Source organism: Thunnus thynnus, chromosome 11 (genome assembly GCF_963924715.1).
Source record: "Thunnus thynnus chromosome 11, fThuThy2.1, whole genome shotgun sequence".
Taxonomy (NCBI): domain Eukaryota; kingdom Metazoa; phylum Chordata; class Actinopteri; order Scombriformes; family Scombridae; genus Thunnus; species Thunnus thynnus.
The window spans coordinates 6,623,349-6,642,955 of NC_089527.1; the positions used below are offsets into that span (position 1 = coordinate 6,623,349).

General features: G+C 39.2%; 1 protein-coding gene across 2 annotated transcripts in view; it reads left to right on the top strand.

Moving 5' to 3' along the window:
• The first annotated feature begins 1,271 nt into the window (after positions 1 to 1,271).
• Positions 1,272 to 19,607, top strand: part of hecw2a (HECT, C2 and WW domain containing E3 ubiquitin protein ligase 2a) — a 55,099-nt gene continuing 36,763 nt past the window's right edge. Inside the window, exons 1-3 of one of the 2 annotated variants that reach the window (XM_067602941.1) lie at positions 1,272 to 2,439; positions 15,864 to 15,944; positions 16,192 to 16,603. In XM_067602941.1, the coding sequence (XP_067459042.1) occupies positions 16,225 to 16,603 (379 nt within the window). In that variant the 5' untranslated portion in view covers positions 1,272 to 2,439; positions 15,864 to 15,944; positions 16,192 to 16,224. Of the gene's footprint in view, positions 2,440 to 15,863; positions 16,604 to 19,607 lie in introns of both variants that reach the window. The other variant, XM_067602942.1, reaches the window with a different exon arrangement.

Here is a 19,607-nt window from a genome sequence, read left to right on the forward strand (position 1 = left end):
TTCTTCATATATGTTATGAATCCATCCTGTCTGTCCGTGTTGTATTTCTGTTATTTTGATATTTGGTATATTCTGTACACACAACATCTACTGCATGTCTGTCCACCCCCCTCTGTTGCTCTGTCTGAGGTTTCTTCCTGTTCATTTTTTTAGGGAGTTTTTCCTTATTTGAATGGAGGATCTGAGGATAGAGGATGTTGTATTGCTGGACAGATTGTAAAGCCACCTGAGACAAATTTGTGATTTATGATATTGGGATACATGAATAAAATTGACTTGAAAGATGGGCTGCTATCAGTGGTGGAAGAATAATTCAGATCTTTTACTTGAGAACACGATATTACAAAGCAAAAATACTCCGTTACACATAAAAGTCTTGGATTCAAAAGTTTACTGAAGAAAAATAGGTATTATCATTAAAGTATTATGCAGAATGGCCCCTTTCTGAGTGTTACTATTATAATTTAACAGCGTAAACAGCATTTTAATGTTGTGATTGGATGCTATTTTCTATCTATCTATATTTTTATCTATTTATCTTTTATCCTTTGTGTAATTTTGTGTAGTTAAATCTCTTATCAATACATCATATTGATCATAGGTTTTGTATATGAAATCTAAATTTGCAAAGCAGTAACTATAGCTCTCAGATGTATGTAGTACAATGTACACTATTTAACTCTGAAGTGTATGAAGTAGCATAAAATGAAAAAGAAAGTCAGTTGAAGGGCAAGTATGCTAGCAGCTACTGGTGTAAATGCACTAACTGTGCATTAATTGTTCTACAGGTTTATTGAATTCAGTAGAGCCTCTCTCTCTCTGTCTATGTGACAGGTCTTGAGTCACCACCCACTGTGGCATTTTGCCACATTAATATACTTATACATGCAGTGCTGGAAGAAGTATTCAAATCATTTACTGAAGTAAAAGTACCAATACAGCAATGTAAAAAAATGACAAGTAAAAGTCCTGCATGAAAAATCCTACTACAGTAAAAATACATGAGTATTATGAGCTTGATGTAGTTAAAGTATTGCAGTAAAAGTAGTGGTTTGGTTCCTCTGACTGATATATTATTATATATGACATCATTAGATTATTAATAGTGAAGCATCAGTGTTAGAGCAGCATGTTACTGTTGTAGCTGCTGGAGGTGGAGCTAGTTTCAACTACTTTATATACAGTTAGCTAGTTTAGTCCAGTGGTTCCCAACCTAGGGGTCGGGCCCCTCTGAAGGGTCATCAGACAAATCTGAGGGGTCGTGAGTTGATTAATGGGAGAGGAAAGAAGAAAAAACAAAGTTCTGATACACAAATCTGTTTTCAGTTTTTGGACTTTTTCTCTAATCTTTGATTTTTGCTGAAATATTGGATCTTTTGAACATTTATTGAAATGAAAGCATGTGAGAAGTTTAGAGGGAAAAATCACTATTTGGTGGAGCTGTTAACAACTCATAGACATGTGAAATGTGACCCCGACTACACACTGCTTTTTGTAAGACGTCAAAAGCCAAAAAGGTTGGAAACCACTGGTTTCATCTTTAACAATGTGTGTATTTTAAAAGCTTGTTATATTATCCATTGTGTCAAATCTTCATCTGAAAAGTAACTAAATCTGTCAAATAAATGTAGTGGAGTAGAAAGTACAATATTTCCCTCTGAAATGTAGAGGGGTGGAGGTATAAAGTCAAATGGAAATACTCAAAGTAGAAGTACCTCAAAATTGTACTTAAGTACAGTACTTGAGTAAATGTACTTAGTTACTTTCCACCACTGAGTATATGTTATCCAAAAAAAAAAAAAAAAAACTACATCTCAGGCACCACGGACATCTGAATAAATCCCTCCGCAGCCCCCAGCAAGGAGAGTCACTCTGCTGCCAATAACCAAACATTACGCCATCCTCCGCTGGGTTTTTTTTTTTCTGGACTGACAGCGGTTGCATGCTCTGCCCAGTCAGATTTTGAGCATCTGCCGGCACTGGTGGGAGGACGTCGGCACTGACTGCAGCGCATTGCGATGCAGAGAGGGAAGAATAACGATGCGATGCCTGCATGAGCTGCTCGCTTGAAGCCGACAGCAGCAGCCTCCTGTGCGGACAGAGTGCAGGAAGGTGGTGGTGCTGCTGGTGGTGGAGGACTTTATGCGCACACCTCTGGGCGCTGCTACCGAAGAGGGCCGAGGTGTCTCTGCAGCGCCGCAGCTTTGAGGAGGGATACCGTCTCGATACGTGATTCCGAGTCCAAAGCTGCCCTGGCTCGGGATCTGAGAGGGAGGGGGGGCCCTAGCGCGGCACCCCGCCCGTCTCGCCTCATTTGGACTGCAGGGATAACGACCTAAACCGTGATATCCCCGCGCAGAAAGCTCTGAGCAGGTGTTGGTGGCAGCGCTGTCATCATCCGTACACCGTTTTCCTCCATCCCGCACCTCTGCGCCAAAGGTAAGCTCTGCCACCCAGTGCGCCGTCAATGAAAGTAGGTGTTCATGGCTTCCAGCAGCGATGGTGATAATGATAATGATGATGATGCTCAAAGCAGCAGAATCTGTCATTAAAACAACCGCAGCATCGTTTCATGTTAATTCTGCGCTTGTTGTGGTTTTGCGCTGAAGGGGTTAATTGATTGATTTTGGTTTCAATGCATGCGTCTTGTGAAGGAGATGCATAAAAAGAAAATGACGTAGGGAATTCCCACAGTAATCCAATAGCGAGCGATGACACCTGCACATTCACACAGTGCGGTCCCTATATGGCCTGCTCAGTCATGTGCGCAAAGCGGCCGTGCGCGGCCTCGGCAGCGCACAGATTGATTTGAAATGATTAAAACTTGGAGACGAAGTGTTATGTAACGTGATTTTTTGCTGACGTGATTTTTGCCACAAGCGGGGGTTACCTTCACGTCTCTTTTGCTCTGAGATGCTGAGATGCCCACTAGTTCAGAAAGTGGCCTATGTGTTTACACATGAACACATCACTCAGTTCAGACTTGTAAGCCCACTGGCATTCAAGTAAAATGAAAGAATTTTTTTTGGCCATATTTGGGATTGGTTGCTAAAATCCAATCACATGGGCCTGCAGTGTCTTTTGAGATCTTGCAGTGCATAAATTGCTTTTCACTGCGATCTGCTTTCAAGGTAGGGTAGGTTGAAATCTGAAAAAAAAAAAAACTGCAAGCATGCACAGCTTTTCAAAAATATGATACATTAAGCAAATCTGTTATCTGAGATCAACTGGAACAAGCAAAAATACAGTTTTGCTCGATTTTTGTCCCTGCGGATCATCACAAAAAAAACAACTTTCCTCACTTGACAGAATTTGACAAGGGAACGATCTGAACCTGTTAATGTTTGGTTCTGACTGCTGTCCAGGCTGTACGCAAAACCTCATGTCAGCTGCTGATGAGTCTGATAACTGATGAGTAAATATATGTGTGAAGTTTTTGAGTCATGGATGGGTAGATTTAATGAAGCAAAGGAGATCGATGTAGAAATCCTCTTTGACCCTCATCTTTTAATATTTAAAGAGCTGGCTGTACATCTGAACAGACCTTCAATTACACACTACTTCCTATCTGCCTACAGTATGTGCTGCACACTCATGTTTCAAGGCAGGTTCAACACCTTATAACAGCAGCTATCCTCAGCCCTGTGCCACCAACATACTCCAGTACCCATACAAAAGCGGAAGATTAAAGCAGGTGAAAGGTCACTTTGAGAATCCATCATAAGCTCTGCTAACATGAAAACCAGCTGTTTTCTAAATGAGCTGAGGTTGAATTAGGTAGAAAAGATGTCTGTGTTTGATGTGTTTGACTGCTTGTAAAGACAAAGCACATACAATACCAAAAGCACAAATGTTAAGGAAATGCGCTCCGAATTGTAAAATAAATAAATGGATAAATTTATCCAAAGAGGAATTCAGGGTTTCATAACAGCACCATACAACCAAGAGATAGAAAGTAACATGTAATAATGTAAAGAGAAAACTAAGCCTAGTAGAAAATTTTTTAATACATAACGATTTAGCACTGTGGAGTTTCACTGCAAATGAAAAGCACAGTACAAATTAAATGCATTATTATAATTATTATTAAAAGTGATGATGCTATTAGTGCAAGACTGTCAATGCCGGTCAGATGACTGGATGTGACTTCTAGGTATATTATTTGAAATAAGTAAATTTGTTTTAAAGCATAAACATTAAGAAAAGTGTGCTTCAAATGTAAGAAATGCCACAAATACTAAATCACATTTAAATGTGAAAACACAAGCATTAAGAAAAGAGCGTTCCCGAACAAGAAACAGCTGCAAAAGGTAAAACACATACAAAAAAAAAAAAAAATGCTACAAAAAGACTTGATAAATCAGAAGTTCGCCTGACTGTCTGGAAAGCCAGGAGGATCAACATGTTTTATAGAAACTATCTCTTCAAGAGAGAGATTTTTATATTACCAGTTGGATTTTGCACTATCCAACTACTGAAATAAAAATCTCTCAAAATAAATTAAAAGTTTCTATAAAATATCATGTTGTTGATCCTCCTTCCTTTACAGGCGAGGTGAAATTAATCTTGAACTAGATAACGTTAACACAGACTACATAAAGTTAGTTCTACATTCAGTGAGAAATGAACTGAATGTCCCCAACGATCACTCAGGAGCACGAGTTAAAAACAGAAGCCTCCCCCACAAAAGCAGCATAAAAACGATAAAGGAACGTTAGCATAACAAGTAAAAAAAAGTAAAAGTGGTACAAAAAGTAAAAAAATAACATTGGCATAAAAAGTAATCTTAGTATAAAAACTAAAAAAAGTAATGTTAGCATAAAAAGTAAAAAAGTGACCCAGAAATTAAAAGTAAATTGACTCACTCTATAGATTTTAAAATCAGTTATCTCAACCATAGACTGTAAAAAATATGGACGTAGTCACCGTGATGTCACCCATTGGTTTGTGAACTGCTGTTTTGAAGCCTCGCATTAGGCGATGTGACCATCGCCATCTTGGATTTGACTGTTGCCATGTTTGATTTTTGGAGCCAGAAGTGACCTTATTTGGATCATGGATGTATAAAGAGAACTGGATACAGTGTCGGAGGCGGGGCCCCGTTCATTCCTATGAAAGTTGCTCAGTGGTGCATGAAGCAAAAAAAAATCAACTTCCGGGTATGGAAGTATCTGGATCTTCCGCGTTGTGCGGCCCATAGAGCATGTGCACTAGTGACTTTCGCTGGCCGAGCCGGCTACCTCCGGTTTAGCCCTCCGGCTAACTTGAATGGGGATAAAACAATTCAATCATGCGGCTCTTCTAGGCTTTTGAAATGTGATCGGACCGAATGGATTTAATTCTGATAGTGAGACAAGTTATTTCGCGGGGGTTGTGACGCTCAAAAAAATGTATCCGCTGATTTACAGACGTCTCTTTCACAATGTAAGTCTATGGGGAAAAGTCTTTTTGGGCCAGTATGCATCACGTGACGTTGTAATTACACGGTTTGGCTGCTATGTCAAATTTGATTCAAAGCCTGGTGCTCTTCCTGTATCCAGTTCTCTTTATACATCCATAATTTGGATGGGAGGGTGGAGCTGACCATAGCGCTAGCTGCTAGCTTGGTTAGCAAGGTGCATTTACAATCTAAAACCAGCTGAAATGAGCATAATAGGTCCTCTTTAAACAATGTACTCACCGGAAAAACTGACCATCTGACTCCTTAGAGGGTCTTTTGAAGTTTTTTGTCTTTTGAAGTCTTGTGAAGTCAAGTTTTTTGAACAAGACTTTTTTAGGTGAACAAAATGTTACAGTTAACTTTCATGAACTTAAAACACAGCAGCTACACCTATACTCTGTGAATCTGGGGTTATACCATAGTTACGTTACATAATCAACGTTGTGGCCGTGGTAGCAACTTGTCATTCACAACATAGCCATGCCATAAAGCATACGCTGCTTTATCATCTATTTTACTCTAAATTGGACTATAATTTACGAAATTAACATCATGCAGTATTGAAGAAAACTTGAGTAGCTTGAGTAGTAACTAACGATTGAGACCATAAACTCATTAGTTTACTGAGGTAATAAATCAAGTGAGAAGTAGGGTCATTTTTTCATAGACTTCCATACAATAGGACTTCTTTTTGCAGCCAGTGGAGTCACCCCCTGCTGGCCATTAGAAAGAATGCAGGTTTAAGGCACTTCTGCATTGGCTTCACTTCTCAGGCCAGGAGCTACCCGCTTGATCTTAACACTGCTATCTTTAGCTTATGCCCACCATTAGTGGCGCATGTGACCAAATTTGAATCTTGGCTGTTTCTTGCTGAAATGCACCTTGGGAGTAGTAGTTAACTTCAATCCCAAAATCTTTATGTCCACAGTCTTGTACCTTTGACTTATTACCAAAGAACCAGATATTTTTTAACACAGTTGTTCGTCTTTTGCACTGATGATTTAATCGGGAGAGTTTTATGCCGATCCAAGCCTTAGAAGAGCTCAAACTGTGAGTAATGTAACATGGTATATGGGAAAAATTAACAGGATTTGTACTTCCTTAACCGGGCGCTTCCGGGTGCTTGTCTAGCTCTTCCCACTTTGCAACTCTATGGGATAGGACTTTATTTCTAAAAATTTTGGGGATAGAATTTAACTATGACTCCCAAGGTGCATTTCAGCAAGAAAGAGCCAATCACCAAGCTTAAAATTTGGTCATGTGCACCGCTAATGACGGCCAGAAGATTACAGCATTGAGAAAACTGATTTTACAATCTACAGATTGAATCAGTTTACTTATAATTTCTGGGCCACTTTTGAGTGAATTCAGCAACTATGGCATTGCTTTTTGCTTATAACTTCAATAAAAAAGCATTTTGAATTTATCACACTCTGATTTGTGCCCATCTTCACCATAGCAACAGCGGCAGAGGCTCATGGGTATTGTAGTATTCCCAGCCATCTGCCAAAATCACAGACAAAACTTGATTTCTCAGAAACAAAGTTGAAATAACTGAAACTGGTGGTGTTAATATAATCCTATAGGATTGTTACGTTATCCGGGAGAGTACTGAGTTTCTATGTTCAGTAACACTGAGGAGATCATTTCAAGAAATATTTGAAATAGGAATACAGAATGACGGAAAACAATTCGGTAACCAGCAGTCCCTCCTACTTTACATCCCTATGTTAGCATAAAAAACATGCCAAACATAAGCATAAAATGTAATGTTAGCATAAAAAGTTAAAAACATTAGCATAAAATTTTAACAGTAACGCTGTCATAGAAAGTAAAAAGTAAGGTTAGCATAAAAAATGCTCTTTGCTGCACAGGACAGACTCAGTCATTCTGATAATTATATTTGTAACATTAACAAAAATCCTGCTATGTCAGTACAGGATTTAATCAGTCTTATTGTTCAGCTACACAGGGTCATGAAGAGATTCTAATCACTTGTTGGATTTTTTTTCTCTGAAGGATTATAAACATAACAACGTGATGCATTTTCCACCCAAAGCCATCACTTTTAAAAGCACACTAAAACTAAACTCTAACTGATCACTGTAACAGACTGAGCTTTAGAGTGACCTTTAAACAAGCGTTTCCTCTGCAATATCAGTGTAAAATCATCCACTACCTTCATAAAATCCTGCATTCTGACTAGATGTCTGAAGCTAACGGCTAATTCTGCACTCTAACTAACCAGTAGATTTCCTTCTTGGAATACGAACATTTTCCAGCCATTACTTCTGAGATTTGTACAGTTTAAGGCACAAAAACAACTTCACGTTGATTTTCTCATAAGCTCTTAGTGATTCTGGTTTGTTGGTGGTTTTGATGGACGATGTCGACCAGAAAAATGTCTATGAATATGTCTTAATTATGGGTTAAAGAAAATAAAAAGAAATGACCAGAACAATCAATGACTGGCGTGATAAAAGAACTGAAATAGTCTGTTTAGCAGCTGAAATATCTCTTGAAGATCTGTCAGAATCCATTTTTATAAAACGGATAGTTCTGGTCCTTGATTATGAGTGGCTGAGCTGCGTAGGAAGCCGTTGTACAATACTCTATAAACAAACAACTGTGACCACATTACAACAGTATTACTGCACCAATTAGTCCCCTGTACAAATTGTTTCAAAATGTCAGATTTTGTTGTGAATTTTGGTTTACTGGGTGGTTAAGCATGGATGAATGGTGGACAGACATGGACAGGATAGAGGAGGAAGATAAAAAAAGAAAGGAGACATGCTGAAATTAATGAGAGAAATTAAAGAGCTGGAATAGTCAAGGAAGACAGGTCCTGACCCACCATGCATCGTGGAAAGCAACAAAGGCATAGTGAAGGTCCAGTTTTTTGCCCAAAATCACTTAAATACCATCAGTACACAACGTAACCTACCTGACTCTCCCTGCCGGAGGTAGACGCTGTTTTCTGGGGGGCAGTGTGCTGAAGAGTCAGCAGATAGGACTGACCACATTGCGGCGACTTTTCCCTGTATAAAGTCAGTGCACCTGTCCAGAGTCAAACACCCCTGTACCAGCATAGCAGAGTGCTAACATTGAACACTACTTCAACAATTGCACAATTAATGGTGATGTCCAGATAAATGTTGATAATAGGGGTGCAACAGATCACAAAACTCACAGTTCAGATCATATCACGGGTCTGAGTCATGGATCGGATCAGCAAAAAAAAAAAAAAGACAAAAGGGGGAAGACAAATAAAACAATAAAAGGAACTTTTTCCCATGGTCTTAAATGAAAATGCATTCAAGATGTCCAATGTTAAATAAAATCTTAAAATGTATAAAATATTCAATGCTCAGTTGTTAAATTAAATTGCAATATGAGGCATGATACCTTTCTCCTTTAAACAGGGTAGTGAATGAAACAACAGCCTGTGTCCACATCATCAAAGCTTGATAACTTACTAACATGAGCACACGTCTCGTCCTGCAGCTTAGTTTGTTGAACCAAACAAACATTCACAGGAAAAGTGCACCGCTAACATCAGTTAGCAGCTATGTAGCTAATTAGCTGCTCAGCTGCAGCACATTGTAAAAATACCTGCCGATGTTACTTCAGACCTGTTAAATACTGGTTTGGTCGTTGCTATTCAAAATCCCCGTTAGCGACATGCTGTCTGTCCATGACTTGTAGCTACAGCAGTTTGTTTATTTTGTCTTAAATGAGACATTAAATTTTGCAATTAATCCGCGGTTCACATGCGTGCTGAACCGTGGGAGGCAATCCGTACGGATTACAGATCAACTACGATCCGTTGCACCACTAGTTGATAATCATCCCAATCTTTAAGCATGCTTGACTAGCCTGATTAGCATGCTTTCCACTGCGTCTATGTGTTGCTTGGCAACCATTCCGCTAAATTTAGCTGAAGAACTACATTGCTTGGTGGAAGAATGATTATTTGTTATCAATAAATAATTGCATTTTTTGTTGCTGTGTGTTTATTTTATTAAACCTTTCCAAGTATATGTAGTAACCACTTTATAAAAGCAATAAGCCCCAAGAGGCTATGGTTCACAGTGATGTTAATACAGCTAAAGGGGTTTTAGCCACTCCATGCCCCTTAGCTGTTCTAAAATCACTGTACACCACGGCCTCTTGGGGCTTATTGCTTTAGTATATGTCTGTATACAGTCTGTGTACACAAATGCCTGTCATAAATCCATATACAACCCACATTCCCATTATAGAAAGGTCAGTGTTCTAAACTTAGACAAGGTGATATCAATCAGTCTTCCAGCGTAAATGCCATTTTCGACTCGCCGAGGCCTGTCATGGAGGGATACCTCCCGAGGAGTGACTCATTCCAGACATATACTCCCAGGGCGATGTGTTTAGAGAAATGCCCTGAGTGGGACTGAGCTGCACTTTTCTAACAATTGGGAACACTCTGGCACCAACACTGTAGCCTGTGTTCTATCCGAATGACTCACAAAACTGCATCTCCAAAGTGTGAGGCCTCACTGCAGCAAGTTGTCGCCATGCAGGTGGGCTGCTCTGTCTTCATCCACCTTTAGGTTAATGTTAGAGCTCAGTGAGGAAGAAGAGTGTATTTTCATCTTCTGAGTGTCTGCTTGGTTTTATCGACGGGTGGTGGATTTGTTATAGCAACCCTGTCTCCTTGAAATAGGGTTAGGGTTAGAATTAAGGTTAGTTACGTTCATATACAACTGAATTGCATTTCCAATTACGTTGCGTTGACAAATGACACCACAGACCTGGGTTCATGTGGTTAGGCTTTGGCAATGAAAGCACTTTTGTTAAGGTTGGTGAAAGATTGTGGTGTGGCTTAAATGTTAAACCAACACCATGATCTTTCCCTAACCTTAACCAAGTGCTGCCAGTGCCTTAACATAACCGTAAAAAGTTTAATTTTGCTCTAGCGAATATTGTACTGTAAGATAACTTACTTTTGGTGGGGAGAAAAAAGAAGTTGGTACATTTTATGGACATTTATCTCATATGTTCAGTTTTGCAACTTGCCAAATGCATTAATCAACATCATTTTCTCCTTATGTAGAGAGAAAATGTAAATCAGCCAGCATTGCATTTCTGGCAAAAAAAAACGTATTTCCGGTTGCAATCTAGTTGTATATGAACGTAATTTCTAGGAGACAGGGTTGGTTTTAGTGTGTGAAGCTTCTTTCTGCTGGTGGTGTGTTTTTGTTCCTAACTTTATTTGTCAGTGAGGCACAATAAGACCTCAGTGCCACTCTGTGTGTGTGTGTGCCAGCTCCCCAAGGTGCCCGTTCTGTCAGGCTGTAAAGTGCTGCAGTCACCTCCACAGGGGCACAGAGGGGTCCCGCTGCTGACACCAACACCTATACACATACAGAATCAGAGAGGAAGTGAGTGAGAGAAGGAATCCCTTTACCGACATCACAGCACCCGCAGCTCACACAACTCTGTCTCCTAGAAATTAGGCTCAAATATTACTAAACTGTAACAGCAAATATGTTTTGAGGACAACATGATGCTGGCTGAATTATGTTTTCTTGTCAAAATGATGAGACAATGTTTTCATCCTATGTATGTATTTTTAAATTTATATATGTGTGTGTATGTGCAGTACCAGTCAAAAGTTTTGACATCTCATTCAAGTGAATGGGAAGGTGTGTTCAAACTTTTGACTGGTATTGTATGGGTGTATGTGTGGTTGGAGGTTTGGACACACTTTCTCATTCAAGTGGGGGTGGGGGGGGGGTTGAATATATATATATGTGTGTGTGTGTGTGTGTGTGTGTGTGTGTAGGTAACACTACTGCATCTTTAATGTGTGTTGTATAGATTTTGTATACCTCACCTCTGTAACATATACATATATAGCTACACCTACCAGAACTATTCCTATTGCACATGTTTTGCACAACTTTTCTATTTACAACCCACAAGTCAGGTCATGTATATAGCCCAAGTAATGTCTGTAATGTATATAGATTGAATTCCATTTACTTGACTTTTTATTTTGTTATTTTGTTTGTGTTATTACTCCTGGTCCTTATCGGTTTCCCTGTTTCCCTCACTGCTGTAACTGCGAATTTCCCCTCTGGGGATCAATGAAGTCTTGTCTTATCTCTTATCTTAATGTAAGTGATGAGTCGAAAAAATGTTGATGTTGATTTCCATTTGTCTCCAATTACTGAAAGCAGCCTCTCTAATCATTAAATTACTAAAGAAAAAACCTTTAATTGTACCATAAGTTACAGCAGTTGCATCCCGGTTGGCCTATTGTTACACATAGACATGAATTTCAGTGTTGTTTTTGTGTTTTGGGACATAATAATCTGTTCTTTCCTCAGATATACCCGGGCCTTTTTCTTTCCAACTGGGCCGTTTAAAGGGTCAAACTCCCTTCTTAGCATTCTGTGCTCCACTGTCTTTATGCACCGGGTCTTTTTTTGCCAGAAAGGCTTGCACATGACAGAAAAAAATGAAATCTTGCAACAACACAAATCACCCTATAGGATGCCCCAACCACCTGGAGGCGAGGGTGGGAGTGCTGCAGCAGTCCTACTTTCCACGTTTATGAATAAAATGCCTTAAATCATTTCTTCCGAACCTTTTTGGGGTTGTAAATGTCTATTTATTACCTCTAACAAAGAGTGATTGTTTTCTTTATTTTAATTTCAGAGGCCTGAGAATGTAAATTATCCAATAATTCACTTCAAAAATGAGAGGAAATTCTAAAAAATAAACATCATTTTATGTAGCAGAAATATGTTTTTTTCTAAATTGTGTTTATTTCGTGACTCCTCAGATTTATTTTGTGACCCCTTGTGGGCATCCGGACCCCCTAGTTAAGAACCACTGCCTTAAACAATAAGTCTTGCAATGTTTTATATTCTCTTTACTTTCAACAAATCCCACGAAAAGATCAAAACCAACAATACGTATTGTCTGTCAATCAATACTTTCTGACTTCCTTACCCTGTCAGTCCCACACTCATTCTTACTGAAGACATGAATCTTTAAAAACGTGTCACAAATATATGATTTCACTTTTTAAAAGGCTCGGTTATTTACTTAAACAGCTGGGCACTGTTGTGTTTAGCAAACATAACTCAAACAGAAGGGAAAAGTGCATTTGTTTGGGACTATTTTCAGCAGCAGATTAATCCAGATTTGATACTCTAGTGAGTATTTATAGAGCTTAGTGGCACAGAGGAATAAGATCTAACAGACAATACTTGTTGGTACTAATACTAGTTAAGAAACATATTGAGCCTTGGCCTATCATATCCTTAAAATAGTGGATTTACTTTTCGATCAAGTATAGATTATTTGTTAAAATGAAAAGTAAAAAAACACATTGAAACACAAACATGCACAGTCTGGAGATGTATATGATACTGTACAGTGTTCACAAAACAAGATTTTCAACACACATATATATCTGTGTGTGTGTGTGTGTGCGCGCACATTGAAATTCCCAATACCTAGAAATCATCTTTGCTATCTTGTTCCATGAACGTTCTCTGAAAAAAATGCTCTTTGACAAGACGTGAGAAAACAACAATCCAGCACATTCTGCCATACTCCATCAGATCCTCTGCTGCAGATGTATTTCTTTTTAGTATTCACTGCACAGTGGTGCAGAATATAAAGTATTTGGTGCCTAATAACAGAATAATACTCAAATGACAGCCTTTTCAAGATAGGTGTGAAATTTATCATCTCAGAAAATGTTGAGAATTAGAAGCACAATTTTGTTTTTGGGTTCTCATATAACACCTTGTTTATCCCTTGGCCCTTCCTGTCCATCTCCTGAGAATCAATCACTAATCCCCACATCAGGTCAAAACCGTGCAGAGCAGTTGAATTGGGATTATAATGGGAAATGGGAGTCTTTTCGGGGGGATAAAAAAAAGCACTGGCACGAGTCCAGATTGTTGAATGCCCTTTCTTGAGGTCATGTTTTGGTCTGTGCTGTTTGTAGCTGGTAGACAGACTCCTTATCCCCTCTGTTTGGAGTGGGACGGGTGGAGCCAAGACGTCGCCAACTCCACATCAGGGTTAGACAATGCTTGGCAAACATGGGGGGGTGGTGGAGAGGGACGCTTGGACCAAAGGAACACTTACATAACAACTCAGCAGTTACATATACTCTTTGTTTCTTCTTTAACTGAGCAAGCTTCTGCTTGTTTATGGAAAGCATCCGTCCCTACTGGTGCTATATGACTGTGTATGAGGCCATGTGCACACGTGAGCAGGATTTACGTATTCCTGCATATGTGACATCTGTGATGAAGGTTTTATTCTGTCATAAATCCCTGTATGCGGTGTGTGTGTGTGTGTGTGTGATGGAGCTGTGCTCTGGTAATCTTGTCGAGTCAGGGACGTTCAGGCTTTCCTCATGTCAAATGCAGCAGATCTTATTTCAATATCAAGCTTGGGTTATCTGGAAACACAGCCAATCCACATACATCAGCGCAGAGGCCTGTTCATCATTTCTGTTCAATCAGTTCAAAATGCAAAGTGAATCGATTCAGGGGCCATATATACATTATATTAGACAATTCTTCATGTAAGTTACGGCATATGAATCGCTTTTGAAATTATTTTCCATCTTTGCATGGTGAAGAATTTCCTCAGTCATATAATTTCACATACAATCTACCTATTATCTCGCTGCATGGAAAATCATTTCAAATCATAAATTGGACTCCGTACCAAAAAAGTTGAACAGATATTACTGACTAGAGCTGCAACAATTAATCGATTTATTGATCGACAGAATCGACTATTTTGATAATTGATTAATTGTTTAAGTAATATGTAAGAAAAAACTATATATATATATAGCTATATAGCTATATATATATATATATTTGATGGTTCCAGGTTCTCAAATGTAAGAACGTACTGCATTTCTGGGTCTTCCATTATAATAAATTGAATATTTTTGAGTTCTTGACTGTTGGTCAGACAAAACAAGAGATTTCAAGATGTCACATTGGGCTTTAGAAAATTGTGATGGGTTATTTTCACAGTTTTGTGATGATTTATAGACTGTTTAATCGATTAGTCAAGAAAAAATCGGCAGATTAATCGATAATGAAAATAGTTAGATGCAGCCCTATTTCTGACGGGAAGAGACATCTGCAACACTTGTACCCACTGTGAAGCATTTATTGAAGTTACGTTGATAGATGCTGCAGAGCGTGCTGTGGGTGGGTGTGGAGGGAAGTCAGAGTTTATTGACAAAGTAAAGAACAGAAATTACTTCCAAAGTACACATTCATATCAAAATATAAGAGGAAGCTGTGTCAGTGGCAATTATGTCATTTGAACTGGAGTGATGTCTTGCTTGTAGGTTTTCAGTTTTGCTTATTTTGAATGCTATTAACTTTACAATCCAAATGAATTTATTCAATGCAGTGACACATACAGTGCACATCGCATACTGAGGCCTGCAGAGGAGGCAACGGTTTCAAAGCATCACTGAACAGCTCAGCTTTTGAGACGTATATGCACTTAAAATGCCAAAGATATCAGGGCTTAGCTCAGACTGCAGCCCACATCATTTTCCAGTGACTGCACCAGCCACATATTAGCTGAATATTACCAAACATTTCTCCCTTCTCTGCTTCTTAGTCCATCTAAACAACAGCTCCCTTTGGCTAGATTCTGAAATCACACGCTATCCCTCCTTTTTAAAACAAAATGGCTCTAGTGGAGACTGTGACAGCACTCCCCAGACAGCTCCCAAACTGGCAATTCCTGATTGAAGAGCTTCCTGGGAGGCAGATACAGCTGTCTGTCTACCGATACTGACAGAGAGCATAGAAACCCACTCACAGAGATGTGTGTGTCTGTGTGTGTGAGGGTTACTACGATGAATCAAAGATGTCTTTTTCCAATGGTCGCATAGAGATAATGGATTTAAAATGAGATAATTTCAGTCTACTCTTCTCTACAGGGGGTAGGTCTGTTTGTACCACTGAGAAGAACATACAGTATAAACCCTAATTAAGTGTTTCATTAGTCATTCAAAGAAGTAAATAGTGTTTACTCCTTACCGTTCTGATCCTGGTAAGCAATAAACTATTAAAAAAAACAACTCAAAATGAATTATAAAGATAAAAGGAATTGTGCAAACCTGTCTCACATCAATTTCCTCTGTCATTAGAGGGGTTGTCACAGAAGAAAGGATGGAGTGAAATGGTTGTGCAGGGTTATTTATGTTGGTGACAGGTTCTTTGACGGGAAACAACCCCCTTGTGACTAATGCTTGTTCAGTCGTTTGTTGATTGCAACTTGCTGCATGCAATCATTGCTTTTGTTGTGTGGGAGTGATGTCGTAGCTTACTGATTTCTCTCTGTCTCTCTCCTCTTTCCCCATTTTCAGGCTCCCCTTGCCCTTGGATAACACGAGATAAGAGTGGCAAAGAATTGTTGGATATCTTCAACCTCTGCTATAGCCTTTATGGTATGATGGGAGGACCAAGGGGCCTAACAGTGGGAGCCTCTGTGGAGAAGGAATCAGCACATAATTTCTAAGACTCCCATATGTTTTGTCTCATGACAACCTTTTCTAACCTTTTCACTGTCATAACATGAGGATATAAGTTGAGTCAACATGGATAAATCATCAAAATGTGTCATCACTTAAACAACCAGCTCAATCAATAAAAAGCCTCTTATCTCTGCCTCTTCTTGGGCCTTCTCATCAACAGTTTTCGTAGCTGCCTCTTCATCAGCCGTACAACATGCGCCCTTCCCTCGCCACAGCAGTCCTACCACCCAGGACACGTTCCCACAATGCACCCAACCTGGCTGTGGGGAGCCGTGAACATGTATCAGCTCCACGAAGGCGCAGCCCTCACCTGCGGCACACCCTCAGCCCAGAGAACCTGCGAACCCTGGCGGAGAGGGGTGGGGCTTCTGTTGATAGCGTCTCTGTTGTCAGCAGTCCTATTGGTCTTCCACGGGCTAACAGCGACACAGATCTGGTGACCTCCCAGAGCCGGTCCTCACTAACGGCGTCCACACTGGAGTACACGCTGAACCGGGGACAGAACCTCGTCATATCCTGGGATATCAAGGAGGAAGTGGATGCTACCGACTGGATTGGGCTGTACCATATTGGTAAGATTTGCTTGCATGATACCTGATAATGATTGTATAAATGGAGTTGCTAGCAGAGCTGTTTTTTAAAGGGCTGGCATTGTTGAAAACACGAAAAATGAGCTTTGGGATGGATTAGGGTGATGGTGAGGCTCTCCTGTGCTGTTAAATTACTTTTAAGTTATTTGAAATTTTGAAATTCGCGGCTCAAGAGGTAGCGGTGTTGAGGAGGAACCTGTTAGTACGTCACATAAGAAAGTCAAATCAAATATGCTGTGAAGTTCAAGCAGGACGCTGGAAGTGTTGCTGGTTGTTCAGCAGCAGCAAAAGTCTTTACAGCCTTCCAGAGGATGGAAGTTTACATCAGGAATGGCTGGAATTCATTTTTGGAGACAATCTTCCCTCTGTTATGAATTGTTGTGTGTGTGTTTAGCACATTTTACAGCCGACTGCCTGATTAATGAGACTCACTATGCTGCAGGATTTTCAACTGCTTGATCTTCAATTTTTAGATGAAGTTTTAAAACAAGCACTCTCGTAAGCGTTGTTTCTTTCTGTTACTCAGCTAAAGCAATATAATATATCTGTGCTAAAGCTAAGCCAGCGACCTCCGGCTGTATTTAAAAAATACTTTTACATTGCGAGGAAACACAATCTCACCCTTCTGAAACATCTTTTTGAAGTCTCAACTGTGCAACAGCAGGTTCTTCCCCTTCACTCAGGATCAGACTCCAGTTCATAGACCGCTATATACTACTACTAGCTAGCTACTTACATCGCTAGCTGCAGCCATTACCCAGGTAAAGATGCAGCGTAAGGGAATTTGCATTATTCATTAGGTGGCCATTAATAATGCTGATTTTATATAAATAAAATTGGAAACAACCTGCTGGAGGACAGAGGGGAATCTGGGCTGTAAGGAAAGATTTAGAGAAATCTAAATAGATAGATAGATAGATAATGTTTGAAATAGACTCAGTATTTATACAAATGAGTCAAAAAAGGCCATTATACCAGATCTTGAAGTATTTTGGGGAAAGTCAGTTTTCATGACAGACAAGTCTGAGTGAAGTCACACATCTTCATAAGCCAATTGCAGGTCAAGATGTTAAAATGATGCAACATTTGAATAGTTTTCTTTCAACGCTAATAATGGTGTAATTACAATCGATGCTTTGTCCCAATAATAAATATTAAAAGTATTCTGCTATTCAAGGCCTGCCTATTAATTTATTAATGTTCTGGGATTTGTCTTGGTCAAAGAGTCTGTGGGGTGTCAAGTCTCACATAAAGGCCCATACACACTGTGCTAAAACAGTGATTTTTCAGGTTTAGGCATGTCACACTGCGCAAGATGGTCAAATAAAATCTTGGTACCAACCTTTATCAGACTGTGTGATATTAATGTTGAGGCATGTCAGATGCAATAAATGTCTGTTGAATCATAGCAATACAGAGGAAATAGAGAAAAAAACATCATTTCTATCTTTTATCCGAACTTTCTCATGTGCATGTTTGAAAATGCCGCAAAACAGAAGTAAAAAAAAAAAAAGCTTTGACAACACAATCCCCTGTCCCACTTAGGGTCCACTTACAAGCTTTTTCTAGAGCTTTTAACATATCTCATGGTCTTCAACGGTGGATGGCGTTCACTCACTTGTAGCATTTTTAGGACTTCTTGCACGTATTGGCTTAAAGTTGAAGAATAAAAATGTGTAAATTAACTTGGAAATAGTATTAAAAATATATTATTCATATGGTATATTATAATATATAAATATTATAATATATTATAATCCTTAAAGTGCTTTGGATGAAACCATATCCTTGCATGACAACAGCTGCATCTCCATGACAGCTGAGCAAACTCTGCTACTCTGTTGTTGTCATCCAATTGGATGGTTTGTAGATGTGGGTCATAGTAGCAGTTAAAATTGTGAAAATTGGCCCTAAATTTCAGACACTTTCAGATTTTTGATGCAGGCTTATGATCACCCTTTTGGATTTAAAAGTATTTTACCAAAAACCAAAAAGTACACAGCGTATAGGAACCTTAAGTCAACTTTCAGAGATGCCTGCAAGTTTCTGAGTTGACTTGACCCTACCTGTCCTCAAAGCTTTCCGGCTGACCCCAGTGTTTTATTTTTGGGAGTTGAGAATAGCCAAGTAGAGTCTTGTGCAGAAGCTTCCAACTCAGAGTCAATACTGAAACAGGAGCTGTTGAGACTTTACACAGGACTGGAGGCTGAGTCAACATGTAACAGCTCTGCCTCGGTATACGATAACACACACACCATCACAAACCATGCACATCTCTTAGGCGAGCCTGGGTGGTCTCCAATAATGTATGCTAATCCTGCTTAGAGACAGGAATTTGACAGGGGGGAAATACATTGACCTATGTGCTGAAGAAGGCTATCAGGCTCAAACTGTCAGGCAGATCTGTCCATCATGGTGAAAAGTAATACAGGAGCAATTGTGTACAACCAGCACATTTGTTATCAAGAATCTACAAATGAATTTTGTGCTGTTTTGCTCACATACTCACATAGAGCTGAAGTCCTGATGACACCTTGGAGCTAGCGTCTGTTTCATTAGCTTCTAGGGTTAACTTTCCATGAATTAATATTTACTACTTGCTATTAGAAGTTGAACCCTTCATGATTTTAACAAAGTTAAACAACCAATCATTGGCATACAAAAAAATACAGCTGCCATGAAAATTTACCAAATTTACCATCATCGTAACCTGGTTTCCTTCATATCCATAATATTCTGTGGCTGCAACTAACAATTATTTTCATTATTGGTTAATGTACCGATTATTTTCTTGATTAATTGATTAATCTTTTGGTCTATAAAATGTCATAAAGTTGTGGGAAAAGGGTGATCTTGATGAGGTGTTCAAATGTCTTGATGTTTTGTCTGATCAATAGTCCAAAATCCAAAGATATTCAGTTTACTGCCATAGAGAAGATATTCACATTTAAGAAGCTGGAACCACTGGAATTACTTATACAATAAA